Here is a 25,235-nt window from a genome sequence, read left to right on the forward strand (position 1 = left end):
AAATATGTCTTTCCTTTAACCTTGCATTTAGGCAAATGCAAGGCATTTGATTACCTCTCCACACACACACCCCTTGTGCATGCTCTTCCTTCATTGCTATAAACGCCAAGATGATACACCTTCTCCCATAGTTCCTAACACTTCTCCATTACTATGCAATTTATTAGTGAATTAGTGATTTTCTCTCTTGTCCTTCTCACCGCTCTTTGTCTGGTCCATTAAGCTTTAGCTACAAAGTCATCTTCTGTCAAGCCCTAATAGAAAGTTCCAGACAGGGATCCCTGGGTGACTCAGTCAGTTAAGGATCTGCTTTCTGCTCATCTCCTTTTCAGGTCTCAGGGTTCTGGGATCGAGCCTCCCGTATGTCTCCCTGCTCAGTGGGGAGTCTGCTTCTCCCTCCCCCGAATCTTGCTCTCTTTCTCTCTCTCACATTCTCCATCCTTCTCTGTAATAATATTTAAAAATTACTTCCAGACAAAACTAAGTATTTCTTTTTGTGTGCTATCACAGCACAAAATGTGTTCATACCTCTAACGTCACACTTAACATATTTATAATTGTTTTTTCATATTTTTCCTCCTCTGCCAACCTTTAGAGATCAGGGATTGTGATCTGTTTTTATCTTTGTATCCTTGGTGCATACCAAATTGCCTGTTACAGGAGATAATGAAAATGTCTATGTGGTAAACTGAGAATTTAGTAGAAGCTCCACTTTAACAAAATTTAGGCATTTGATCATCTCTCCACACACACACCCCTTGTGATTCTTGTGATCTGTATTAGGCAACTCTCAGTTCATATTAAGTAAACACCTAGGAAACCAATGTTTTGTAGGTGACTTTAACATGAGTGTATATTATGCAAGGTATTATGTACTTACTTTCTGACGGATACTCCTTCCCCAGTTTCTTCAACTGAAGACAGGGATTCACTAACTTACTGTACATATGCCAGTCTAAAAGCTAGGGATCATGATTTCCATAGCATAAGGCCAGTCAGAAGAATGCTGTAATCTGCAATGCCCTTCTGATTCTGGGAGTAAGGCCAGCATGCACACAACGCGTTGATTGTTATTCCTAAATGTCCCTTTGCGGAGAGCAGTGTTTCTCAAACTTTCTGTTTGATCAGAGCCACATTAAAGAAATACACTCTATATCATTGCTAGGGACACATGGCTACAAGACTGCAATAAAAATTTCTCAGAAGAACTTGTTTACACGTGACACACTCTGCGTGTTCTATTGTCTTCCTACCGATCTCTCTCTCTCTCTCTCTCTCACACACACACACACACACACACACACACACGTGGTGGTCTCAATCTACCAAACTCACTCCACAATCCGCTAGAGGTTATAACCCGTGGTTTAGGGAAAAAACCTGGCTTGGAAAAAGGTTTTCGATTTGTATAGTCATTCTTCCCACATTTCCCTACACCTCTTCGGTGTTTTCGTCTAAATAATCACCGTGCCTTCAGTTCTGTAGAAATGCTCTATGATGGGGCTATTCCCCTTCTTCCTGAGCCCTTTAAGAGGGTGGTAACGGCCCTTCACGGTGCGGGGGAGGGAGGGAGGCGGAGTGGCAGGTCACACTTTGTCCTCCGCGCTGGGTAGGCCTGCTCTTCCAGTTGGGAAAGCTGGGGTGGGTGTGTGCGCACGAAGGTGGGAGTAGGGGTGAGGCAGGGACAGCAACCAGGCCCGGAAGAACCAGGGAGCGCCAGAGAAAAGATCAGCACCATCTCCGCGCGGGCAATCCGGGTGACCCTGCGGGGGTCCACGCGTGCGCAGAGAGCGTCCTAGAACTGTTCCGTCCTCCGTGGCGCTCCCGCGCGCTCCCGCCGAGCTCAAGTCCGTGGGGGGCTACGGCGCGCGGACGACGCGGCGGCGCGCGCCAGGGGGCGGTCCCGCGCTGCCGACACCGCCCTCCCTCCGCTCGCTCTTCTCCTCCCAGTCTCCCCCGCGCTTCCTGCATTAAGGGTAGCAGACGCCGCCGCGGCCCCATTCCGGGCTCGCTCGCTCAGGTGGTTCCATGGCGGCCTTCAGCAAGTACTTGACGGCGCGGAACTCCACACTGGCCGGGGCCGCGCTTCTGCTGCTCTGCCTGCTCCACAAGAGGCGCCGCGCCCTCGGCCTGCACGGGTAAGAAGGCCCTCGACCGCGCTGCCTCCGCGGGCCCGAGCGGGCGCTCCCGACGCGCTCTCTTTTCTAGCCTGGCGCCGGGCGGACCGGTCCCTTGGCCCGGAGGGGTCAAGCGTAGGGAGGGCGGGCCATGGCTGCTGCCAGGCTCTAACTTCAAGGTGTCTGATTTTCTCGCGCAGTCATCCCCAGTGTTCCCTGCTTCCAGCATTCTGCTCCCGGGAATGTCGGTCTCCGCCACACCCGCTAGGAAACCTGTACCTCCTGCCCCCAGGCCTCGTCCCTAGTGCTCCCTACGCCCAATTCTGACTCCGAGAGCGTGAGTTTTTTCCCAGCGCCCGCTAGCAGCCCTGAGCCTCTACCCAGAGGCTGTCGCCTCCAGCCCACCTCCTGTATCAACTTTCCGGGTGCGTTCTAGTTTTGTCATCTCATCTCCTGAAAGACCGTGGGATTGCTTTGTGGATGTGTATTTGTGATTTGAGGCTGAGGATTGGACTCGCCAGGATGGAGACTGTTGCCTCAGTCACTTCGATGGGGTTTGGCACGATTCCCTAGTAGTTGCTGTTCCAAGTCGTGAGCATTGTACATGTGAACTGCCCTGGGTCTTTTGGGTAAGATTGCTTTGTAAGGTGGTGTTCCGTGGGAGCTGGTCATTTCACCCCGAAAGGCTGAATTTAGAAGGCAAGGTTCCCTCCCCTGGCTGTTGAGGTGGAAGGTTAAAGTGTGATTTAGCTGAGGATCAAGATTCTTTTTGATTATACTCCACTTCTTCCTCCTCGAGAGAATCTTAATGTTTAGCTTTTGGGCGATTATAAGATTAGAGGAAGGAAAAGAGAGAATTGAGTTACTGTTGTGGGATTACAGACATAATATTTTATTCTCTGGGAGACACTTGGCTTCAGCAAGCGAATGAGGAAAGGTTACTTCCTAGCATTCTTGCCAGTCATTGGATATTCCATCTTAAATCTTGGCAAACTGCTTTCATGTATTTTATTTCATTCATCTGTCTGGGCAGATGCTGTTGCCTCTTGTTTTTGTTTTGCTTGACATATCTGATGAGTAGTAGACTTGGGACTAAATCACTAACAAGGGGACTCTGATCCATGAAATTCTTACTAACCTCCTGTCTTCCTTACCTTACTAAGGTCTGAAGTGGTGGTCTTTCTCTTCCTTTCTCAATTTGATTAAGAGTTGAAAATGATTTACATCTTTGTCTAGACAATACAGTGCCAATCCACTTTTCTTCTATTCAGTTAGCTTTTAAAATGATTTCTTCTGGAAAACATAGAGGTTTTTGTTTTTGTTTTTTGTTTTTTTTCTGTTGTGTGCTTTCTGAGCTCCCCGTTGCAAATGGAAGTTATTTGTTATCTGGGACTATATCAGAAAATGTCAAATGTTGTAAGATAACTTTGTATTACCTTTTATTAGAGAAATGTTTCGGTGCATAGAACAGGTGTTTTAGTATGAGGTAGGGAATTTGAGGACAGCTCTAACAACTGTGGTTTATTTTGTTTTATCAGAGTATTACATGTATAATAGGAATATAGAAGAGTATACATTAAGTATAGTACTTGAAGAATTTTTACAGATAGAGCTCACCCATGTAATCAGCACTCAGATCTGCACCCGTATAAGAACATTATTAGTATCCCAGAAACGTTTCATGTCGGTTCCAGTCATAGTTTAGATAGCTAGTGATTTATAAGGCTGTAGATTATTGTAAGGAAAGTTTTAAATATCATCTCCTGGGAAATAACAAAACAGTCTAATAGAAACTGTCTTACTAAATTTTAGGTGTTTTTTCATTTACATTTTATTGTAAAATGCTTTGGAAATCTTTTTGAGAAACTTAGGACTTTTTGAGGGATTAAGTTAGACAACAACTAATTTACTGAACAAAAGATTGTTAACCTTGTGCATTGACATGAATAAGGAAGATCTTTATTTTCCACATAAAATATTTTGTGGGAGGAGAATGCAAATTAAGAGTAGATAAGCATGTAGGAGGGTAAATAGGGTGGCTGGATTATGGACATTGGGGAGGGTATGTACTATGGTGAGTGCTGTGAAGTGTGTAAGCCTGATGATTCACAGACATGTACCCCTGGGGCAAATAATGCATTATATGTTAATAACAATTAAAAAAAAAAGAAAATAAAAGAGTAGATAAGCACGAAGTTTAAATTACCGAGATAAACTAATTGAATTATTTTAAAACATTCAAGAGTGGTGTTGAGTGTATTTTTTTTTTTTTTTTTTTTAAGATTTTATTTATTTATTTGACAGACAGAGATCACAAGTAGGCAGAGAGGCAGGCAGAGAGTGAGAGAGAGGAGGAAGCAGGCTCCCCGCGGAGCAGAGAGCCCGACGCGGGGCTCGATCCCAGGACCCCGGGATCATGACCTGAGCCGAAGGCAGAGGCTTCAACCCACTGAGCCACCCAGGCGCCCCTGTTGAGTGTATTTTTGTAGTTGTTGTATTTCCAGAAACTTTTGGACATATTTCAAATGCTATCTTCGGTGCACAGTTTGAAGATTAGGAGATTAGAAAATTCTGACTTTATATTTTATTGGCTTTTTGGGTATCGTTTGTAACAGACTAATTAATTTTCCTATCTGATGCTTAATTAAGGAACCTATGGATGCTTGGCCTTTTTTCATCTATGCTACTAACAATACATTTGTCTTAGAAGATAGTCCTTAGAATCAACTAGGTAATTCTAGAGCTAGTAAAACCACTTTAAAAGTTACAATGTCACATTATACCGAACATTAGGAGAATAATTCATTTAACTTTCTGAGTTATTTTTTAGTTTTGTTAATATGTTTTTTTCAAAGTAAGCAGAATAATATTATGAACCATCTATATGTTTTACTGAAGAAATGTCATTAACATTTTGCCATTCATGTTTCATCTATAACCCCTTACTCCTATCTCTTATTTTTACAGGTTTTTAGGTAAATTTATATATATTAAACAGTATAAATCTTACAGGTTTTTAGGTAAATTTATATATATTAAACAGTATAAATTTATATATAAATTTATATATATTAAACAGTATACATTTTTTAAGTAAATGTAATGCAACAGTGTAACACACTCCTATCATAAATTAGAACATTTTCATCTTCCTAGAAAGTTGCCCTGAGTTCATTTCCCATTACCATATAACTTTTTCCCCTTAATTTTAAATCATACATTTGAGAATCACACATTTTATTTTTTTATTTATGGGGAATAGTGGAATCTGTACTCATGGATAAAGGAAACCATATATTCAGTTCAAAGGAAGTATCTGTTTTAAAATGTTGTATTACTGCCCTAGGTGCTGTGGGGGGGAGGATTGGTGTGTGTGTATGTGTGTATTACACATACAGTCAAAAAAAAATATGACATCTTTTCATAGCGAGCTTACATTCTTGTTAGGGAGGAGAAATTTAAATACGAATTAGTTAAACTTGTAAGGTGGTGACAGAATGCAGTGTATAGACAGACATGCCTTAGATGTTCTGAGAAAGGAGAGATTAATGTGTTATGGAAGAGTTTGGAAAGGCTTTATGAAAAATATGAGCTAAGCCTAGGAAAGGAGTAGGAGTGGATAACTGCAGATAAATTGAATGTTAATAGCAGCTTTATCAGATTTTTGTTGCATTTTGTGGTAGGAGGAAGTTTTGTGGTACCCTTTCAGTCCATCTTTCACTACCACCAGAGCTGTTTTTAAGAAACACAATTATAGGGGAGCCTGGGTGGCTCAGTGGGTTAATGCCTCTGCTTTCAGCTCAGGTCATGATCCCAGGATCCTGGGATCGAGCCCCACATCAGACTCTCTGCTCAGCGGGCGGGGAGCCTGCTTCCCCCTCTCTCTTCCTGCCTTTCTGCCCACTTGTGATCTCTGTCAAATAAATAAATAAAATCTTTTTTAAAAAACCCCACAATTATAATCTTGTTATTCCTTCATTAGTCTTTTAGTTATTCTAAAACACAAAATTCTCGGCACGAGAAAATCATGTTTGTAATCTGGTCCTTTACTACTTCCTATACTCATCTAGCATTGTGGATAAACAGTCTCTTGAGTATGACAGGCTCTGCTCAGCCTTTGCAGTCTGATTATAATCACTGTCACCCCCAGCACTTTTCACCACCTTCTGGTGTTTATTTTCTTTCAAAATTCAGTCCATTTAACACTTTCTCTTAGGTGTTTTCTGTCTTTTCCTGATTTCCAAACTGATGTTGTTGTCCTTTGCTATCATGATACGCTAAGCATTTCTCTACTAATTAGCACTCTGTATTGTACTAGTTTACTTTCCTGTCTTCTGCCTATATCTGAGTTTCTTGAGGTCATGTACTGCCTCAAGTTATAAATTCCTAGTTTGCACATGTCATGGGATAGACACTTAGTGTTGTATAAGGTGAACAAATTATGTAGGATAGTTGAATAACTTTTTTTTTTTTTTTTAGTTGAAGAACTTTTAAGGTTAAGGGTAATTGTCTGGCAGTTCTGGATGTAGGACCAGTTCAAACATGAGTTGAGGCTTTAGGTAATAGAGGCAATAGTTGTATATCTGAGAGAATGTCACATGGGCGAGGTAGTAGAAAATTATGGGTCAATTTTAGAGGGCAAAGAGACCAGTCTGCACTGCTGTAGTATTTTATAATCTTAAACCAAACATGAAGAACAAAAACAGAACTAAGCAGTTTCTTTCCCTTCCCATGAAGCTTGTCAAGTTCAGATTTCTCATCCTGGATTTCAGAGCATTCCCTTACCTGGTCTCACCTTACCGGCTGATCTTATATGCCTTTGCCTGCCAGTCAGTATCCTCTGTTCCAAACAGAGCAGTTTTGCACTGTTCTCTGAACAGGCCACGTTCATTCCAGGCTTTGGAGCTTTACGCATATTAACCAAACCTGGAATCTCTCTCCTTATGTTATCTGTTCTTCAGCTCTTATCCTTTAAGGTTTAGGTGACCATCATCCATTCCATGAAGTATCATTTAACAACTCTGGATAATCTAAATAATGATCCTTTTTAACTTTCTGAAGCAGTTTAGGTACCTTATTTATTTTTTTTAAATTTATTATTATTATTTTTTAATCAAACCATTTTATTGAGGGGCCTGGGCAAAAGGTCTGTGGGCTGGTAGGACAGTGAAATTTGATGTCCTTAGCCTGGCTGGGATCTCTCCAGCTTCACAGTTGTCAAAAGCTGAGGTGCCTTTCTTGTTTTATCTATTAATTACTTGACTGGGTGTGATCTAGTTTTTAGCTATGACGGTGTAGCCAAGTCCCCCAGCTTATGGAGTGATCCTTTATTCTTTTCAAAGCCTGCTCTGTAGATGGTGGGAACACAGTTTTGTCCTCCAGGGATTTCTTAGGCGTTTCAGGGAGCTTGTATTTTTCTTAGTGTCACCTTATTTAACTTTTTTTTTTTTTTTTTTTTTTTTTTTTGCCTCTGCTCTGTTTCATTTTATTTATTTTTAAAATTTTAATATATATATTTTTAAATTTTTTCAATTTATTGTTTTAAAATATTTTATTTGTAAGTAATCTTTATACCCAATGTGGGGCTTGGACTGATGGCCCGGACATCAAGAGTTATATACTCTTCTATTTTAGCCAACTAGGGGTTCCTAATATAAATATATATTTTAAATTGAAGTATAGTTGACATATACTGTTATATTAGTCACAGGTATATAACACAGTGATTCTTTAAGTTTATTAGTTATGCTATATTCATCACAAGTATAGCTACCATACAAATGTTATTACAGTACCATTGACTATATTCCCCATGCTGTGCCTTTTATCTGTGATTTATTCATTTTATAACTGGAAACCTGTACTTTCCACTCCCCTTCACCCATTTTGCCCAGCTCCTTTCCCTTTTTTTACCATCAGTTCTCTTTATGTATGAGTCTTTTTCTGCTTTTTGTTAATTTGTATTTTTTTGGATTCCACATATAAGTGAAATCATAAGGTTTGTCTTTCTCTGAATTATTTCATTTAGCATACTGTTATCTTGGTCCATCCATGTTGTTGCAAATGGCAAGATCTCTTTTTTATGGCTGAATAATATTCCACTGTGTGTGTGTGTGTGTGTGTGTGTGTACATCACATCTTTATCAATTCATCTACTGGTTTGTGTCTGTATCTTGGCTATTGTTAATAATCCTGTAATAAACATAAGGGTGCATATATCTTTTTGAATTAGTGTTTTTGTTTTCTTTGGGTTAATACCCAGTAGTGGAATTACTGGATCACGTAGTACTTCTTTTTTTAATTTTTTTGAGGAACCTCCATACTGTTTTCCACAGTGGCTGTACCAGTTTACATTCCTACCAACAGTACATGAGGGTTCCTTTTTCTCCACATCCATGCCAACACTTGTTTCCTTTTTGATACTAGCCATTCTGACAGGTGTAGGATGATATCTTGTGGCTTTTATTTGCCTTTCGCTGATGATTAGTGATGTTGATCATCTTTTTTATGTGTCTATTGGCCATCTGTATGTCTTCTTTGGAAAAATGTCTGTTTAGGTCCTCTGCTCATTTTAAATTGGAGTATTTGTGGTTTTATTGGTGTTGAGTTGTAGAATTTTTTTTTTATTATTTTGGATATTGGCCTCTTATTAGATATGTCATTTATAAACATCTTCTCCCATTCAGTAGGTTGCCTTTTTGTTTTGTTGATAGTTTATTTCCCTGTGCAAAAGTGTTTGCTCTATTTTAGATTCTACTTACATCTTGTTTCTTAAGCCTATCTTTTTGGTATCTGCCTTGATTCCTATAAATTATCAGGCGCAAAGCAGGTAATTGTAGTAGAATTTTATCAAAAATTTGGGAATGGTGGCAGCAGTTATATCTCAATCAAGTAAACAGCTTAAAATGGAGACATTCTTTTATTTATAAGTTCTTTTGACATTTCCACTGTTGGCAGTTTGTTGACTATTTTTCGCTGAGCCTCAGCCCTCTGGTCTTTTGCTAGATCTTTTCTGTACCTCTTAAATGTTCTCATATCTCTAGCTTTTATTCCCTGTACTCTCTCTCCACTAACTTTACAGCTTTCTTGCATGCTTCAAATTCAGCTTTCCTTCCTGAGACCTGCTCCTTTTGAATCAGGCTCTAGGAGAGGCTGGCTTCCCTTTGCTTAGTTTCACAGGCCCACTGAATGTTTTGTAAAGTACAAGCATGAGTCAGGTGAGGGGCTGGAGATGCAGGAGACCCTTGGCAGGAGCCATGAGTGGATGTTATAGGCCCCATTTGGATCTCAGAATAAAGAGAATGGTTAAGCAAAAGTCCTCAAAGAATTTGCCAGGAAAACCATCTGTGTACTGAAACCACCTGATTCAGGTCAGATCCAGAAGCAGTATTCTCAGAACTCTGTAGCTGTTTGTGGTCTGCTGGGCGGGAACTGGGTACAGACTGTTTAATTAATTATAATTCTCTGTTATTGGTACAATAACATCTTTCCTGGCTTTTCCTTATCATGAGCAAATGCGGTATTTATTTTACATATTTATCTTGCTTATTGTATGTCTCTGCTGCTAGGATGTAAGTTCCATGACGGCAGGAATTTTTGTCTTTTTAGTTCAATTTTATAGTCCCAGTGGCTAGAACTGTGGCTGACATGTAGTTGGCTCTCAAAAAAAGTTTGTTGACTGACTCTCACTCTGAGATGCTCCTTTCTTAGGGCTGTGGTTACTGTTTTAAATAACAAATTTTTCTTGTAACAAATGTTAATGTCTTCTTAAGGATATTATGAGCTGTTTGGAGCTGGGCCCATTATAGATGCATGGGTAAAACAAGTCTTAGAAATTTATAAAAATGGTATCATTATTGTTTTATAACCTTTTCACAGTTAACAATACAGTTGAAACAATAAAAATAATTAAAAAAATCAAATTATCCATAGTGTGATCACTATAACATATGTATTATTTTATTTTTGTTACTTCTTATTTCTCATTTATATGCATGCATTTTTACATAATTATAGTGTACTTGTTTTGCTATTTTCATTTAATGTGTAGACATCTTCCCTATGTTTCTACATGGACTTCATAACTATACTTTTTTCTTTAAAGATTTTATTTGCGAGAGAAAGAGAGCCCTCACACGCCAGGGGGAGGGGCAGAGGGAAAGGCAGAAGCCAACTCCTGGCTGAGCAGGGAGTTGCGTGTGCTACTTTGTTGGATCCTAGGACCCCTGAGCAGAAGACAGATGCTCAATCCACTGAACCACCTAGGTGCCCCTGTAACTGTACTTTAAAGAAATACATAAACACTTCTTTGTGTGACTATATCATAATTTATTTGGGGCATCTAGATTTCTTCTGTAATTTTTCTAGATAATGCTAAATGTTTTTTGCTGGTAAACTTTTCTGTCTCTCCTGAATTATTTCCTGGGAATAGATTGCCAGAAATGGGGTTATAGAATGAAAGCTAATGAACTTTCCTTAGTGTTTATGGAAAAGGTGTGAACATTGTGGAGCTACACAAATTACACCTGTTACTTCTCAAAAAGAGTTCTGCCGTAGAATACTCTGAAATGAGTGTAAATTTAATTATCTCATCAATAAAGGGTGATTTTTTTTTTTTTACTTCTTTAAAGGTATAAAATAATGTCATGACATTTTAATTTGCAAGAATGCACATTTTTACATGCAGCAACTTGATCTTTATTATGGAGGTGGTTTAGCATACTATAAAACATGGTATGGTCTTTGGAGTTAGATATGGGTTCAAATTTTTTTTTTTTTTTTTTTTTAAGATTTTATGTGTTTATTTGACAGAGAGAGATCACAAGTAGGCATAGAGATAGGCCGGGGTGTGTGGGAGGGAACAGCAGGCTCCCTGCTGAGCAGAGAGCCTGATGTGGGCCTTGATCCCAGGATCCTGAGATCATGACCTGAGCTGAAGGCAGAGGCTTAACCCACTGAGCCACCCAGGTGCCCATGGGTTCAAATTTCTGTGCAGCTATTCGCTACATCTGTGACCTTGTACAAAGTTTACTCAGCCTCTGAGCCTCAGTATTCTCGCCAGCAAAACAGGGATAATAGTATTTACTTAACTCAGTGGTTTAAGGATTAAATCAGAAATTGTCTTAATTCAGTAGTCACTGGAACAAAGCTCAATAAATAGAAGATAGCTTTAGTTCCTTGTGCTTGCTGAAAGGAAAACTAAAATGACAGCCAAACATGCCACTATTAGGTTCTCAAAAACCATTAAGCCTTCCTAAAAATTTCCTCAAATGTGCCCATGAAAATCTCCCTAAAGAAGCCTTTTTTGGAGTTAGAAAGTATTTACTTTCATGTGACATGGCTTCAGGGCCTCTGTGTTTTTTCATTTGCTGCTTCCTGAATGATATTCTTTATTTCTCCACCTCTTAAAGAAGTCCAAAACTAAATTTATTATTCTAAGTGTGGTCTGACTGACACACAGTAGAATGGCTTATTACTTGCTTTGTAGATCCTAAACTTTTTAAAAAATAGATGAGGTTACATGTATTATTTTTGTGACCATCTATACTCTTCAGTTGGATTTAGCTTACGCAGTTGTTTCCCCTTCATTTGCCCTCCTCAACTTCTTGTGTTTGACTTTTTAAAAAAATTAAACCTGGGTGCACATATTTAGACTTATCTTGGGATGTATTACTTCCTCTAATTTTTTTTTGATCCTGTATGTTTAATTAGTATTCCTTCTCTGTATTTTCCCAGTGAATTTAAGTTATTGGACAGGGTCAAGTATAGAACATGTGTTTACACATAACTCTGTAACCTTTCTATTATTTGACACCCTTGGGGTGTTGTTATTATTTCTCATCTTCAAACTTACCTAGCACTTTTTTACACCTTTCCTTCTGGTAATGACCTGGCATTCTGACCATAGGACTAGGCATCAAATCCATATTGGGCCAGTGGGAGTCCTCCTTTGAGATGTTTCTGCTGGAGCTGGTAAGGAAGGGTCTTTTTTTTTTTTTTTCCTCCCCAGATTTATGTATTTATTTGACAGAGAGCGAGCGAGCATGCACAAGATGGGGGTGCAGCAGAGGGAGAAAGAGAAGCAGGCCCCCTGCTGAGAATGGAGCCCAACACGGGGCTCAATCCCAGGACCCGGGGACCATGACCTGAGCCCAAGGCAGAAGCTTAACCAGCAGAGCCACCCAGGCAACCTTGGGAAAAAGTCTTTCTTTTCTGGTTATGGAGCAGTGAAGATGAGACCCTAGAGCTGTATGTGGCATCTGTTTTTTTGCATGGAAAAGGTGGAGAACTGATTTAGTCCATCATCAAATGCTTTGTAGCATAATAAACTAAGTTTATAGAATTTTCATGATCCCTTCAGAAAAGAAAATGAATTTGGTCCAACATGACTTTTTGGTGAACTTGTGCTTGTTCATAGAATTTACAGCTTCTTCCAAGTACTGGTGTCATATTGTCCATTTGCATAAATAATTTGTAATTTTTTCCCTAGGATCAACATCAGTCTCATCCATGACCTGATGAATAGCTTCACCTTCTAATCTGTTATAGTAAAATACAAACTGGAATTAGAAGAATGATACTTTTTTTGCAGTTTTCTTTACAATTATATATGCCAAATTAAATTTTATAAAAATGGTTATTATATTTCTTTATTGTTCTTTCTTTTGTAATGATTTGTATGGAATGTCGGAGTTGTTTAGAAATGCAATTTGTAGTTCCTTTTTTTTTTTTTTTAAAGATTTTATGCATTTGAGAGAGAGAGTGAGTGAGAGTGCACAGAAGTAGGGGGAGGAGCACAGGAAGAGGGAGAAGCAGACTCCCCACTGACCAGGGAGTCAGACCCAGCTGTGGCTGGGTCCTGAGATGCTGGGATCATGATCTGAGCTGAAGGCAGATGCTTAACTGACTGAGCCACCCAGACACATAAGCATTTATAGTTATTTCTACAAAAAACTTTTTATCAGGCTCTTGCTTATGGACATGGCTCTCTTTGTGCATTCTTTTTATGGAAAAAAAAAACACTTGTTTTAGGCATCTCTGCCAATGGTATCGCCATCTATAAATGTAAGGATAAAATACTTTTGATAGCTGATGGTTATGCTCTTCAGTGGGAGTTATTGTACATATTAAGAGAGTTTGAAGCTTTGAGTGTGCTTAAAAAGTGTTTTTTTCAAAAACACACCAATGTAATCCTTTTGCTAAATTAGCAGACCTGAATGAATACAATTAAATTAATGAAGTACAGAATTGAAAATAAAGTTATCAAAGCATATTCAGCTAATTTGATTGTTGTTATCTGAGGAGGCTTCCCATTTGAGCCTGACTTTAATAGATTTGTAGTATTTTGCTAAGAGGTAGAAGGCGTTTTAGGTGGGGGAAAACAGGTTGAGCAAAGGCATGGAGTTAATGGAGTTAACGATTTGAGAAGGGACTCCAAGGAGTCCCTGGAAATTTTACTATGAACTATTTATTGAGCACTTACCATATTTTAAGCATTACTGTAAGTATTTTATATTTATTCTTCACAAATAGTCTTTTGGGATAGTTGTTTTATTCATTTTACCAGTGAGGAATCAGAAGGGTGAAAATTGTACCTGCTTATGAGAGTTTTTAAGTTTGTTTGAATTAGCCATGTGGAAGGTAGAAGATGGAATAAAGTATTTTTATCAAATCCTTCAAATGGACTTAAATTAAAAAAACAGTCACCAATCATTCAGGGGTTAAGAAAAAGTTTTATGTTAAGTTAATTTTTAAAATTTTGTGGTAATATGTTGTTAAAATGTTAGAGTCATGGTGAAATATTCTAAGATTTTAAATACCTTTTTTATTATATATTATACCACAACTGAAAGAAATTACATAAAAACATATATAATCTAATGAATTTTTTAGTTTTTAAGATAAACACCCTTGTAACTACTGCACAGGTCAAAAAATAAATCTTTGCCCATCACGCCACTAGTCTTCCCTGTTCCCTTTTCCAGGTCAGAGCCCATCCCTCTTCCTTGCTGTTAACTGCTATCTTGACTTCTATAGTATTGCATCTCTACATTTCTTTCTAATTTTATTGCCCAAATGTGCATTCTTAAGCAGTATAATTTAGATGTGTGTTTTCTTATTTGTTTCTCTTAATTTGCGTGTGCTGCTGCTATTCGTCTTTCCCCTTTCTTTCTTCCCATTTGTTGAAGCAGTCAACTATTTTGACCCATACAGATTCTGCCATCTAGGTTATGCTGATTGCATACTTTTTCTTCATTCTCTGTATTTCCTGTAAATTAGTAGTTGGATCTAAAAGCTTGATCAAAGCTTAGATTTTGTTTTGTTTTGTTTTTGGAAAAGAATGCTTCCTAGGTGTTGATGTGGTTGTTTCTCTTTGTGATTTTTAGCAGCCACTGTTGCTTAATGCATAAATCAGTGAATTTTTATTTATTAGGGCTTACAAAATGGTAGTATTTGAATTCTTTATTCTTCCTTTATAAGGTGGAATGCTTCCATAAAAAGGAACTTCCCTTCATCTACTATTTGGTTACCCAGTGGTACAGTTCAATTAGGAAAGGTAGGATAGATATTTGTTCTTAATTTGACCAATTTTTAGAATACTCCATTAGTTACCTGTTATTCTCTGAAGGTGACCAGCGAGTTCTTAAGTGTCATTATGAATCTCTTGATTTACAACAAGTAACTACTGATTTAATGCTCTCTATTTTATAGATTCTTTGGAGAAACCCTATTTTATGAATGCAGTGGATCTTAACAACAAAATCTAAAATGTGCCTTGGTTATCAGCTCTTTCAACTATTCTGTATAATTTTTAGGATCAGCATGTTGGAATTTTGATGAGGATTACTTTTAATCTTTAGATTAATGTATGATTGCCTTCCTTTTTTAAAAAAATTACTCTAGCCATAAATGTGTAAAAATGTGTGATTTTTTTTCAAAAATCCAGCTTTCAGTTTTGCTTTACCTCTATTTACTGTCTCTTATTTCCCCCCTTTTCTTTTTTTGCCTCCCTCTGTATTCTTTTATTCTTTACACTTTCCTTGCTGAATTTTATTTTTCTTTCTTTTCTTTTCTTTTTTTTTTTTTTTAAAGATTTATTTTTTTATTTATTTGACAGACAGAGATCACAAGCAGATGGAGAGGTAGGCAGAGAGAGAGAGGAGGAAGCGGGCTCCCTGCTGAGCAGAGAGCCTGATACGGGTCTGGATCCCAGGACCCTGGGATCATGACCTGAGCCTAAGGCAGAGCCATTAACCCACTGAGCCACCCAGGCGCCCTGAATTTTATTTTTCTAATGTTCTGAGAGTGATATGAATTTCCAGCCTTTCTTTTCTGAAGTATGCATTTGAGGTTATAAAGTTCTCGCTAAGCAATGCTTTAGCGGCAGCACACAGTTTTTTTTTTTTTGATATATAGACTATACCATTTTAAACATATCATTTGATGTGTATATCATACATTTCAAAAATTTTTTCATTGACCCATGACTTTTCACAAATTTATCTCTTTATGTCAGTTATCTATTGTTGGATAACAAACCACCTCAAAATTTAATAGCTTCAAATAATTATTTCTCCCCTCAGTTCTGTGGGTTGCTGGGTGGTTCCTTGGCTGGTTTTGTTTTGGGTTTGCTTGAGGCTGCATTCAACTACAGGATTGTCTACATGGGGGAAGTTTTAAGAAGGCTTCACTCATATTTGGCTGATGGTACTAGTTAGTGGCTGGGGTGCCTTTGTTCTCATCTAAGTGACTTTTTATCATCTAGTAAACTATACCAGTTTCCTCATTTGTAGTCTCAGGTCAGCACTCCAAGGGGCCAAAATAAAAGCAAAAAGGTTTCTGCCACGTTCTGTTGGTTAGAGCAAGTTACAAGCTTGGCCCAGATTCAGGAATGAGAAAGTAGATTCCTTCTTTTTAAGAGAAACACAAAGGATTTGTTTCATATTTAATTTACCATAATTACCAAACATTTGGGAATTTTTCTTGTAAATTTTTTCTTTTTGTTGTTGATTAAACAGCAAAATTGCTTTGTAATTATTTTTTCATTATTTTTATACCTTCTAGTAGTTTTGAAATTATTTATTTTATGTTCCTTTTACTGGTTACCCTAGAGATTTTAACACGTGTTAAATTTTTTTTTTAACTTTTTAAAAAAATTATTTGTCAGAAATCACAAGTAGGCAGAGAGAGAGGAAGGAAAGTAGGCTCCCTGCTGAGCAGAGAACCCGATGCGGGACTCGATCCCAAGACCCTGGGATCATGACCTGAGCCGAAAGCAGAGGCTTTAACCCACTGAACCACCCAGGCGCCCCAACATGTGTTAAAATTCTTAAGTCTAAACATTAATCAGTAATACTTCATCCCCCTCTTAAACAGTAAAATGACTTTAAGAGCAGTGGCTCTGGTTAGTTTACTCCTGATTTATATGCATTTATATTTATATTTTATTATTATATATTATAAATATATGTGTGTATATTTTTAAGGTTTTTTTTTTTTAGATTTTATTTATTTATTTGATAAAGTACTAAAAGACATTATTATTGTTTTATCTAATATCCATTTAGAGTTAACTATAGATTTACTACTTTGGTTGCTCTTCATTCATTTTTGCAGCCTGAACCTTCCAGCTGGTATCACCCTCCCAGCTACCACCAATATAACCTTTAGTTACAAATCTACTGATAATGAACTTTCTCCATTTTGTCAGATAATGTCTGTATTTGCCTTCATTCATGAAAGTGGTTTTTCTTCCCCTGAACATTTAATTCTTTTTTGTTTTTAATTTTTTATTTTTTATCAACATATATTTTTATCCCCAGGGGTACAGGTCTGTGAATCGCCAGGTTTACACACTTCACAGCACTCACCAAAGCATATACCCTCCCCAATGTCCATAACCCCACCCCCCTTCTCCCAACCCCCCCTCCCCCCAGCAACCCTCAGTTTGTTTTGTGAGATTAAGAGTCATTTATGGTTTGAACATTTAATTCTTGATTGGCAATGATTTTCTTTGCCCATTGAATATTTGATTCTGCCATCTTGTGGTTTCCATTACTGATATGGAAAAGTCAGCTACCAGTTTGTAACTGTTGCCCCTTTGAAGGTAGTGTGTCTTTTTTTTCTGTAGCTGCTTTTAAGGATTTATCTTTCTCTTTAATTTTTCTGGAACTCATTCTTATTTGGTGAGGTGTGGATTTTTAAATCTATCCTGCTTAGGACTCACTAGGCCTTTTTTACTTTGTGGATTGTTGTCTCTTCCATTTTGTAAGATTCTCAGCCATTATCTATGCCTGGTTCTCTTTATTCTTCCTGGACACCAACTAAGATGGTCTCATTGTAACAACTGTTTCTTACCTTTTTTTTTTTTTTTTTTTTTTTAACACTTCATAGATTTGTGTTTCATCCTTCTGGGGGTGGCCTGCTGATTTCTGTATAATTACAATTTTAGAACATTGTTGATGAAGTGAGCAGTTTATTTCTTTGTTTCCATCTTTTTGTTTACTTTTTGCTACACTCTGAATAATAAATTCTGATTTAGCTCCTAGATTATTAGTTGTCTCTTTGGCTGTGTGAAATCTACTAAAACTATTAACTATTAAGTTCATTTGTTGTTTGTGGTATTTTTTAAAATTACATTTGGCTCTGGGGCACCAGAGTAGCTCCGTCCTTTAAGCGCGGGCTCTTGATCTCAGCTCGGGTCATGATCTTGGGGTTTGAGATAGAGCCTGTGCTGAGCATGGAGCCTGCTTAAGGTTTTTTGTTGTTTTGTTTTTTGTTTTCCCTCTGCCCCTCCCCACTTCTGTCTTTAAAAAACAAAACAAAACAAAAATCTGTTTGGTTCTCTTAGGTCTCTCTCTCTCTCTCTTTTTTTAAAATAATTTCCTTGTTTTGGTAGGTAACTTTGTTTTATTTTGTGTATTTATTTCTTTAAATACATTCTGCATTGTCTTAATGGATGTGTTTGGAAAGTCCAACATCCTAAATCTTCTTGGGTCTCCTGTTTTCTTTAATTTCTGCTAGTTCCTGATTATGGAGTCTAGTTTGCTGTGTGCTTGGTTATTTTTGATTTTGGTCTGGGTATTTTATTTTAATTAGGCCTGGGAATAATTTTGAGGCTTATAGTAAACATACTCTTTTTTTTTAAGAGGAAAGTTTGCTTCTTACAGTGCCTGGGAACAATTTTCAGGGAACAAATGAAGGTCCTTGAGAGTAAATTCTGAAAATTTTAATACAGCATTTTGATAAAGAGGTGGAAGACTCACATTTCAGATGCTATGGTTTTGTTTCTCAAACGAGTTATGTCATTGTATGTCCACCATCATTGTCATGTTAGTGCCTTTCAGATCAGTATATCTACTCTTGTACTTCAAATCAAAACTTCTAGAAAATTGTCTCCTGGACGATTCCATATAGTTATCCAACTGGGGCTTAAAATCAAAAAAGTTTACAATGAGTCCAATTATTATTTCTCTTAAATGCTTTTACTACTGTTATTCTTTTTGTGGTTAATGGAATCTGTGTCCTCTAATCACTCAGTGTAAATTATTTGTGAAACCTGAGGAAAATGATCTGTGCCTTTCAATGGCATCAGTTTAGAGCTGATGGTTTCTAATACCTCCTCTATCCTTACACAGTTCTTAATCTGTGCTCTTCTCTACTCATTTCCGTGTTCAGTTGAACCTTGAATAATGTAGGGATTAGGGACACTGAACCCCTGAACAGTTGATAGTCTGTATAACTTTGGACTCTCCCTAAATTTAGTGACTAATATCCTACTATAAAACTGACCAGAAGCCTTACTGATAATATAAACATTAACACTTACTTAGTGTGTTATATGTCTTATGTACTGTATTCTTTCAGTAAAGTACACGAGAGAAAAGAAATGATTAATCAGAAAATCATAAGGAAAATACATTTACAGTCCTGTACTGTAAATAATCTGTGAATAAGTGGACCTGCACAGTTCAAAACCTGTGTTGTTCTGATCTCCTCCCTTACCCTGTCATTTCTGGCAGTTTTCTTGTGTCTTTCTTTCCATTCCCAGAAGCTGCTGCATGTGTTCAGCCCTAATTGACCTCAGTTGAGTGGGTGCCATGTATACACATACATACAGTATTTGATATGGCTATGGATATGAATTGAAAGAAGTTAGAGATGATAAGGAAACTACTTAGAAAGCAGGTGGAATAGTTATGGTAGTATATGTGAGAAATTTTGATGGCTTGAGTTGAAGTCCTGGCAATAGAGAAAAGAAGAGAATAGAGAGCAATTGGGTATAAAGAGTATGAGAAAGGGAAAATGCCTAAGAATAATTCCTAAGTTTCTGGTTCAGATGGTTTTATAGATGAAGGTACATTCACTGAATTAATGCCCAGGTTCAGTATGAGAAGACGGAAAAACAAATTGGGGGTGGAAAAGTGAATTCAGACATATTCATTGACTATTATTTAATTTTTAGAATTTTGTTTTGGAATATACTAATACATTGATTATCTCATCAACATTAATGAAGCAGTGATTTATTTATTTATTGTAATTTTATTTATTTGACAGAGAGTTCACAAGTAGGCAGAGCAGCAGGCAGAGAGAGGGAAGCAGGCTCCCTGCTGAGCAGAGAGCCCAAGGCGGGGCACGGTCCCAGGACCCTGAGATCATGACCTGAGCTGAAGGCAGAGGCTTAACCCATTGAGCCACCCAGGTGCCCCTGAAGCACTTATTTAAAACCAATTCACTGTTTACAAAAGAAAAATAATGATTATAAAAATATCTTAGACATCAACTAGAATAGATAATTCTTTCTATTCTTTTATCCCAGCACTGGTGTTTAGTTGTAGCTGTATTATTTCTCCTACCACTTTAAATGAATGTTGATTCCATTTTTATTGGCCTCGAACTTTTGCTTGTTTTTTAAATGATAAATGTGTAGAAGAACTGTAAAAAAAAAAAAAAGTAATATATGCTTAATTTCATGCTTATACATATTTAAGGAAACACCACTTTAAGACAATAGCAGTATCTGTAAGATTTTTTTTTTCCCCTTCAGAAGACATTCATATATTACTCTACTACTTAGAGTAGTACTTACTTACTATATTACTAAGTCTAGGATATACTGGACTCGTTTACTTAGACTGAGCTAGGTGAGAAAAGTGTTAGAGTCAAAATTACTGTTCTGGTTAATTAAATTTAATTTCCAGTTAATTAAATTCTGGTTATAGTTTCTAGTTTTCCTCCTTTTTCACTTTCTCTGAAATCTCTTCTCTAAAAACTTCTCTACTTTAATTTTTGACAATTTCTTTTTCCTAGTCTTATCATTGCCTCCTTCCATCTTTAGGGGAAGTTCCTGCCTATTAATTCTACGTTTTGCTGGCAATACCAAGGAACTCATCTCCCTATTCCTCACTTCTTCTAAAAATAAGGAACTAACAAAACACTATTCTGTTATGTCCTTAGGAAAAAGTATTTCCTAGGTTGTTGAAACATTACTGATATACAGTAAACTGCTGATATTTAAATTACACAACGTGGTGAGTTTTGACATGTAATACCTGTGAAACAATTACTACAATCAAGATAATGAACATTTTATCACCCCGAAGTTCCCTTGTGGCCCCTTCTAGTCAGTCCTCTCCCTGCTCCTTGCTTGAACTACTGATCTGCTTTCTATAACTACAGGTTAGTTTTGGTTCCTCTCAAATTTCATAAGTTGAATCGTATACTATACATGGTTTTGTCTAGCTACTTTCAGTCAGAATAATGCTTTTGAGATTCATCCATGTTGGGTTTATCATTTTTTTTTTAATTGTTGAGTACATTTTATGGACATACCACAATTTTTAATCCATTGTTGTTGGTGGACATTTGGATTGTTTCCAGGCTTTGACTATTAAAAATAAAGCTGCTCCTTACACCACACTCGAAAATAGACTCGAAATGGATGAAGGACCTCAGTGTGAGAAAGGAATCCATCAAAATCCTTGAGGAGAACAGAGGCAGCAACCTCTTCGACCTCAGCCGCAGCAACTTCTTCCTAGGAACATCGCCAAAAGCAAGGGAAGCAAGGGCAAAAATGAACTATTGGGACTTCATCAAGATCAAAAGCTTTTGCACAGCAAAGGAAATAGTTAACAAAACCAAAAGACTACTGACAGAATGGGAGAAGATATTTGCAAACGACATATCAGATAAAGGGCTAGTATCCAAAATCTATAAAGAACTTATCAAACTCAACACCCAAAGAACAAATAATCCAATCAAGAATTGGGCAGAGGACATGAACAGACTTTTCTGCAAAGAAGACATCCAGATGGCCAACAGACACATGAAAAAGTGCTCACATCACTCGGCATCAGGGAAATATAAGTCAAAACCACAATGAGATACCACCTCACACCAGTCAGAATGGCTAAAATTAACAAGTCAAGAAATGACAGGTGCTGACGAGGATGTGGAGAAAGGGGAACCCTCCTACACTGTTGGTGGGAATACAAGCTGGTGCAGCCACTCTGGAAAACAGCATGGAGGTTCCTCAAAAAGTTGAAAATAGAGCTACTCTGTGACCCAGCAGTAGCACTACTGGATATTTACCCTAAATATACAAATGTAGTGATCCGAAGGGGCACATGCATCCGAATGTTTATAGCAGCAATGTCCACAATAGCCAAACTATGGAAAGAACCTAGATGTCCATCAACAGATGAATGGATAAAGAAGAGGTGGTACACACACACACACACACACACACACACACACACACACTTCAAAAGAAATGAAATCTTGCCATTTACAATGGCATGGATGGAAATAGAGGGTGTTATGCTTAGCGAAATAAGTCAATTAGAGAAAGACAATTATCATATGATCTCCCTGATACAAAGAAGTTGAGAAGCAATGTGGGGGGTTTGGGGGTAGTAAAAGAATAAATGAAACAAATTGGGATCGGGAGGGAGACAAACCATAAGAGACTCTTAATCTCACAAAACAAACCGAGGGTTGCGGGGAGGGAGGGGAGAGGGAGAGGATGGTGGGGTTATGGACATTGGGGAAGGAATGGGCTATGGTGAGTGCTGTGAAGTGTATAAACCTGGCGATTCACAGACCTGTACCCCTGGGGCTAATAATACATTATATGTTAAAAAAAAAACATTAAAAAAGTAAAGCTGCTATGAATATTTGTGTAGAGTTCATATATGGACATATGCTTTCATGTCCCTTGAGTAGATACTTAGTAGTGGAATGGCTGGATTGTATGGTAGATGTTAACTTTTTAGGAAACTTGCCACTGTTTTCCAAAGTGTTTTTGTATCCTTTTATATTCCCGTTAGCAGTATGGAAGATTCCAGGTGTTCCACATCCTTGGTAACTCTTGGTGTGATCTGTCTTTTTAATCTGAGCCATTCTAGTGGATGTATGCAGTGGTTTCTCACTGTGGTCTTAAAAGGGAACATTTGAACATTTTCATGTGTTTATTTTCCATCCATACATTTTCTTTGACACAGTGTCCATTTAAATCTTCAAATGAATTGTCTTAGTCTACTCTAAGAGTTTTTTATGTATTCTGAATATAAGGTTTTTCTTGTATGTTTTATAGATATTTTCTTAATAGTATTTTAAAGAGCAAAATTTTGATGAAGTCCAGTTTGTTGGTTTTTTTTTTTTTTTTTTTTTTTTTGGTGCAGCTGATACTGTGGGTCCAATTTAACAAATCTTTAACTCAAGATTACAGGTTTTTTTTTTTTTTTTTCCCTCTTTCCTTTTCTCTCATAGTTTTAGCTCTTACATTTAGGTTTGTATTCCATTTCAAGTCAAATTTTTTTTGTAGATGGTGTGCAGCAAGTGTTGAGGTTAATTTTTTTTTTTTTTTTTTTTTTTTTTTTTTTTTTTTTACATATCACACCCACTTGATCTGGTACTATTTGCTACAAAGATTATTCTTTGCCCATTGCATTGCCTTAGCACCTTTGCCTTAAATCAGTTAGCTGTGTATGTGTGGGTCTGTTTCTGAACTCTTCTGTTCCTTTGATCTATATTTGTACTCTAGTATCATACACTCTTGTTTATTGTAGCTTTATAATAAGCCTTGAAATGAGATACAATTCTTCAGACTTCATTTTTTTCCAAAATATATGGATTATTCTAGGTCCTTTGCAATTATAAATGAATTTTAAAATAACCTTGTTACTCTGCAAAAAAGCCTGATGGGATTTTGATTGGGATCCCATTGAATTTCTAAATCAGTTTGGGGAGAATTGACATGTTAACAATATTGAGTCTTCTGTGAGCATGTTATATCTCTATTTAATCATCAGTGATTTCTCTGCAGTGTATTATAGTTTTCAGCATATAGGTCTTACATATCTTCTTTTTCTTTCCAAGTTTATTGTGAAATAATTACTATTTTGGGTGCTTTTGTAAATGATATGCATAAAATTCTAATTTCCAATTATTCTTTTCCTATATGTAGAAATACAGTTGATATTTGTATATTGTATCCTAGAACCTGGCTGAACTTGCTTAGCTTTTTAATAGATAGATGCCTTACGATTTTCTATATAGATGTTTATAGAATTTGCAATAAAGATAGTTTTACTTTGTCCTTTCAATTCTGTGTGCCTTTTATTTTTCTTACCTTTTTGCACGGTGTTTTCCAATAACATTGTTGAATAGAAGTAGTGAGAGTTGCTATCTTTGCCATATTCTGGATCACAGAGACTTAGACTTTCATCAATAAATACAATGATAGCTGTAGGGTTTGTTTGTTTGTTTGTTTTTTAAGATTATTTGAGAGCAAGAGTGTGGGCTCGAGTAGGAGGCGGGTGCAGAGAAGAGAGAGAAGCAGACTTCCCACTGAGCAGGGAGCCTGAGGGGGGCTCAGTCCCAAGACCCTGAGATCATGACCTGAGCCAAAGGCAGATGCTTAACCAGCTAAGCCACCCAGGTGCTCCATAGCTGTAGGTTTTTATTGATGTCCTTTATCAGATTGAGGAAGTTCTTTTTATTCCTTGTTTGGTAAGAGTTTTTATGATGAATTGGTGTTAGATTTTGTCAAAGCCTTTCCTGTATATTTACTGATATGATCATATGGGTTTTTTTTTAGACTGTTAATATTGATGAATTATGGATTGATTTTCAAATGTTAACCTGATCTTCCATTTCTTGGGTAAATTCCTCCCATCCTATACTTTTTATAAATAGTTGGTTATTAGTCTTTTTTAATAATGCATTTGCCAAAGAAAAAGAAGCTGGCACAAAGCACTTCTTGCATTATACCAAAATGCAAAGGTTGTCTTGAGGGTATGCACTTGTAGTTGTTTGAATTCTGAATGAAACTAGCCTTTTTTTTTTTTTTTTTAAATTTTGTGGAACATCATTTTTACTTGGAAGAATGACTAAATCACTGTAGTTATTTGGCCTTGAATATTGCAGACATTCTCTTGTAGTGCCCTTGAGGAAAAACAGTAGTGTTTGTTGCTGATGTTACAATTTAAGCTTTTAAGTGATAATTAAAATTTGGAAAACTTGTCTCTGCTACCAGAGACAAGTTTGAGCTTGATAGCTTCCTCATGGCTAAGACTTTCCTGATGAGGTAGGTGGGAGTATTGACAAATGTAAAATATATTACATTTGGAAAGTCTCCTATACAACTCAGTGAATCATTATTTTCCTTTTTTTTCTTTTTAAGATTTTTAAGATTTTATCTATTATTTATTTGTCAAAGAGCACACAAGCTGGAGAGTGGCAGGCAGGGGGAGAAGCAGACTCCCTGCTGAGCAAGGAGCTTGATGTGGAACTCAGCCTCAGGATCCTGGGATCATGACCTGAGCAGAATGCAGACACTTAACTGACTGAGCCACCCAGGCGTCCTGAATCACTATTTTCCAACAGACTAACGCGTATTACAAAATTTTGTGTGGGCAAAAGATTAATTGGAAGTGTGATATAATACAGACCAATGGATTTTATTGTATAAGATCCAAAGTTCATTGATAGGGTTTCAGAATGCATTGTAACATAATATCAAGGAAGAATATCCACAGTTATGAAAATACTCCTGTTTTACAAGTAAGTAATGTATCTCTATCACAATAGATAAAAAGAATTCAGACTCTCATA

At 37.2% G+C, this 25,235-nt stretch overlaps 1 protein-coding gene across 2 annotated transcripts in view; it reads left to right on the plus strand.

The window, feature by feature from the left end:
- The first annotated feature begins 1,640 nt into the window (after positions 1 to 1,640).
- Positions 1,641 to 25,235, plus strand: part of ABCD3 (ATP binding cassette subfamily D member 3) — a 76,707-nt gene continuing 53,112 nt past the window's right edge. Inside the window, exons 1-2 of one of the 2 annotated variants that reach the window (XM_059135588.1) lie at positions 1,643 to 2,138; positions 2,318 to 2,542. Coding sequence is in view for 1 of the 2 variants with exons in the window: in XM_059135587.1 (XP_058991570.1) it covers positions 2,029 to 2,138 (110 nt within the window). In the remaining variant the exon portion in view is untranslated. Of the gene's footprint in view, positions 2,139 to 2,317; positions 2,543 to 25,235 lie in introns of both variants that reach the window. The other variant, XM_059135587.1, reaches the window with a different exon arrangement.

The sequence above is a fragment of the Mustela lutreola genome, chromosome 10, assembly GCF_030435805.1.
Source record: "Mustela lutreola isolate mMusLut2 chromosome 10, mMusLut2.pri, whole genome shotgun sequence".
Taxonomy (NCBI): domain Eukaryota; kingdom Metazoa; phylum Chordata; class Mammalia; order Carnivora; family Mustelidae; genus Mustela; species Mustela lutreola.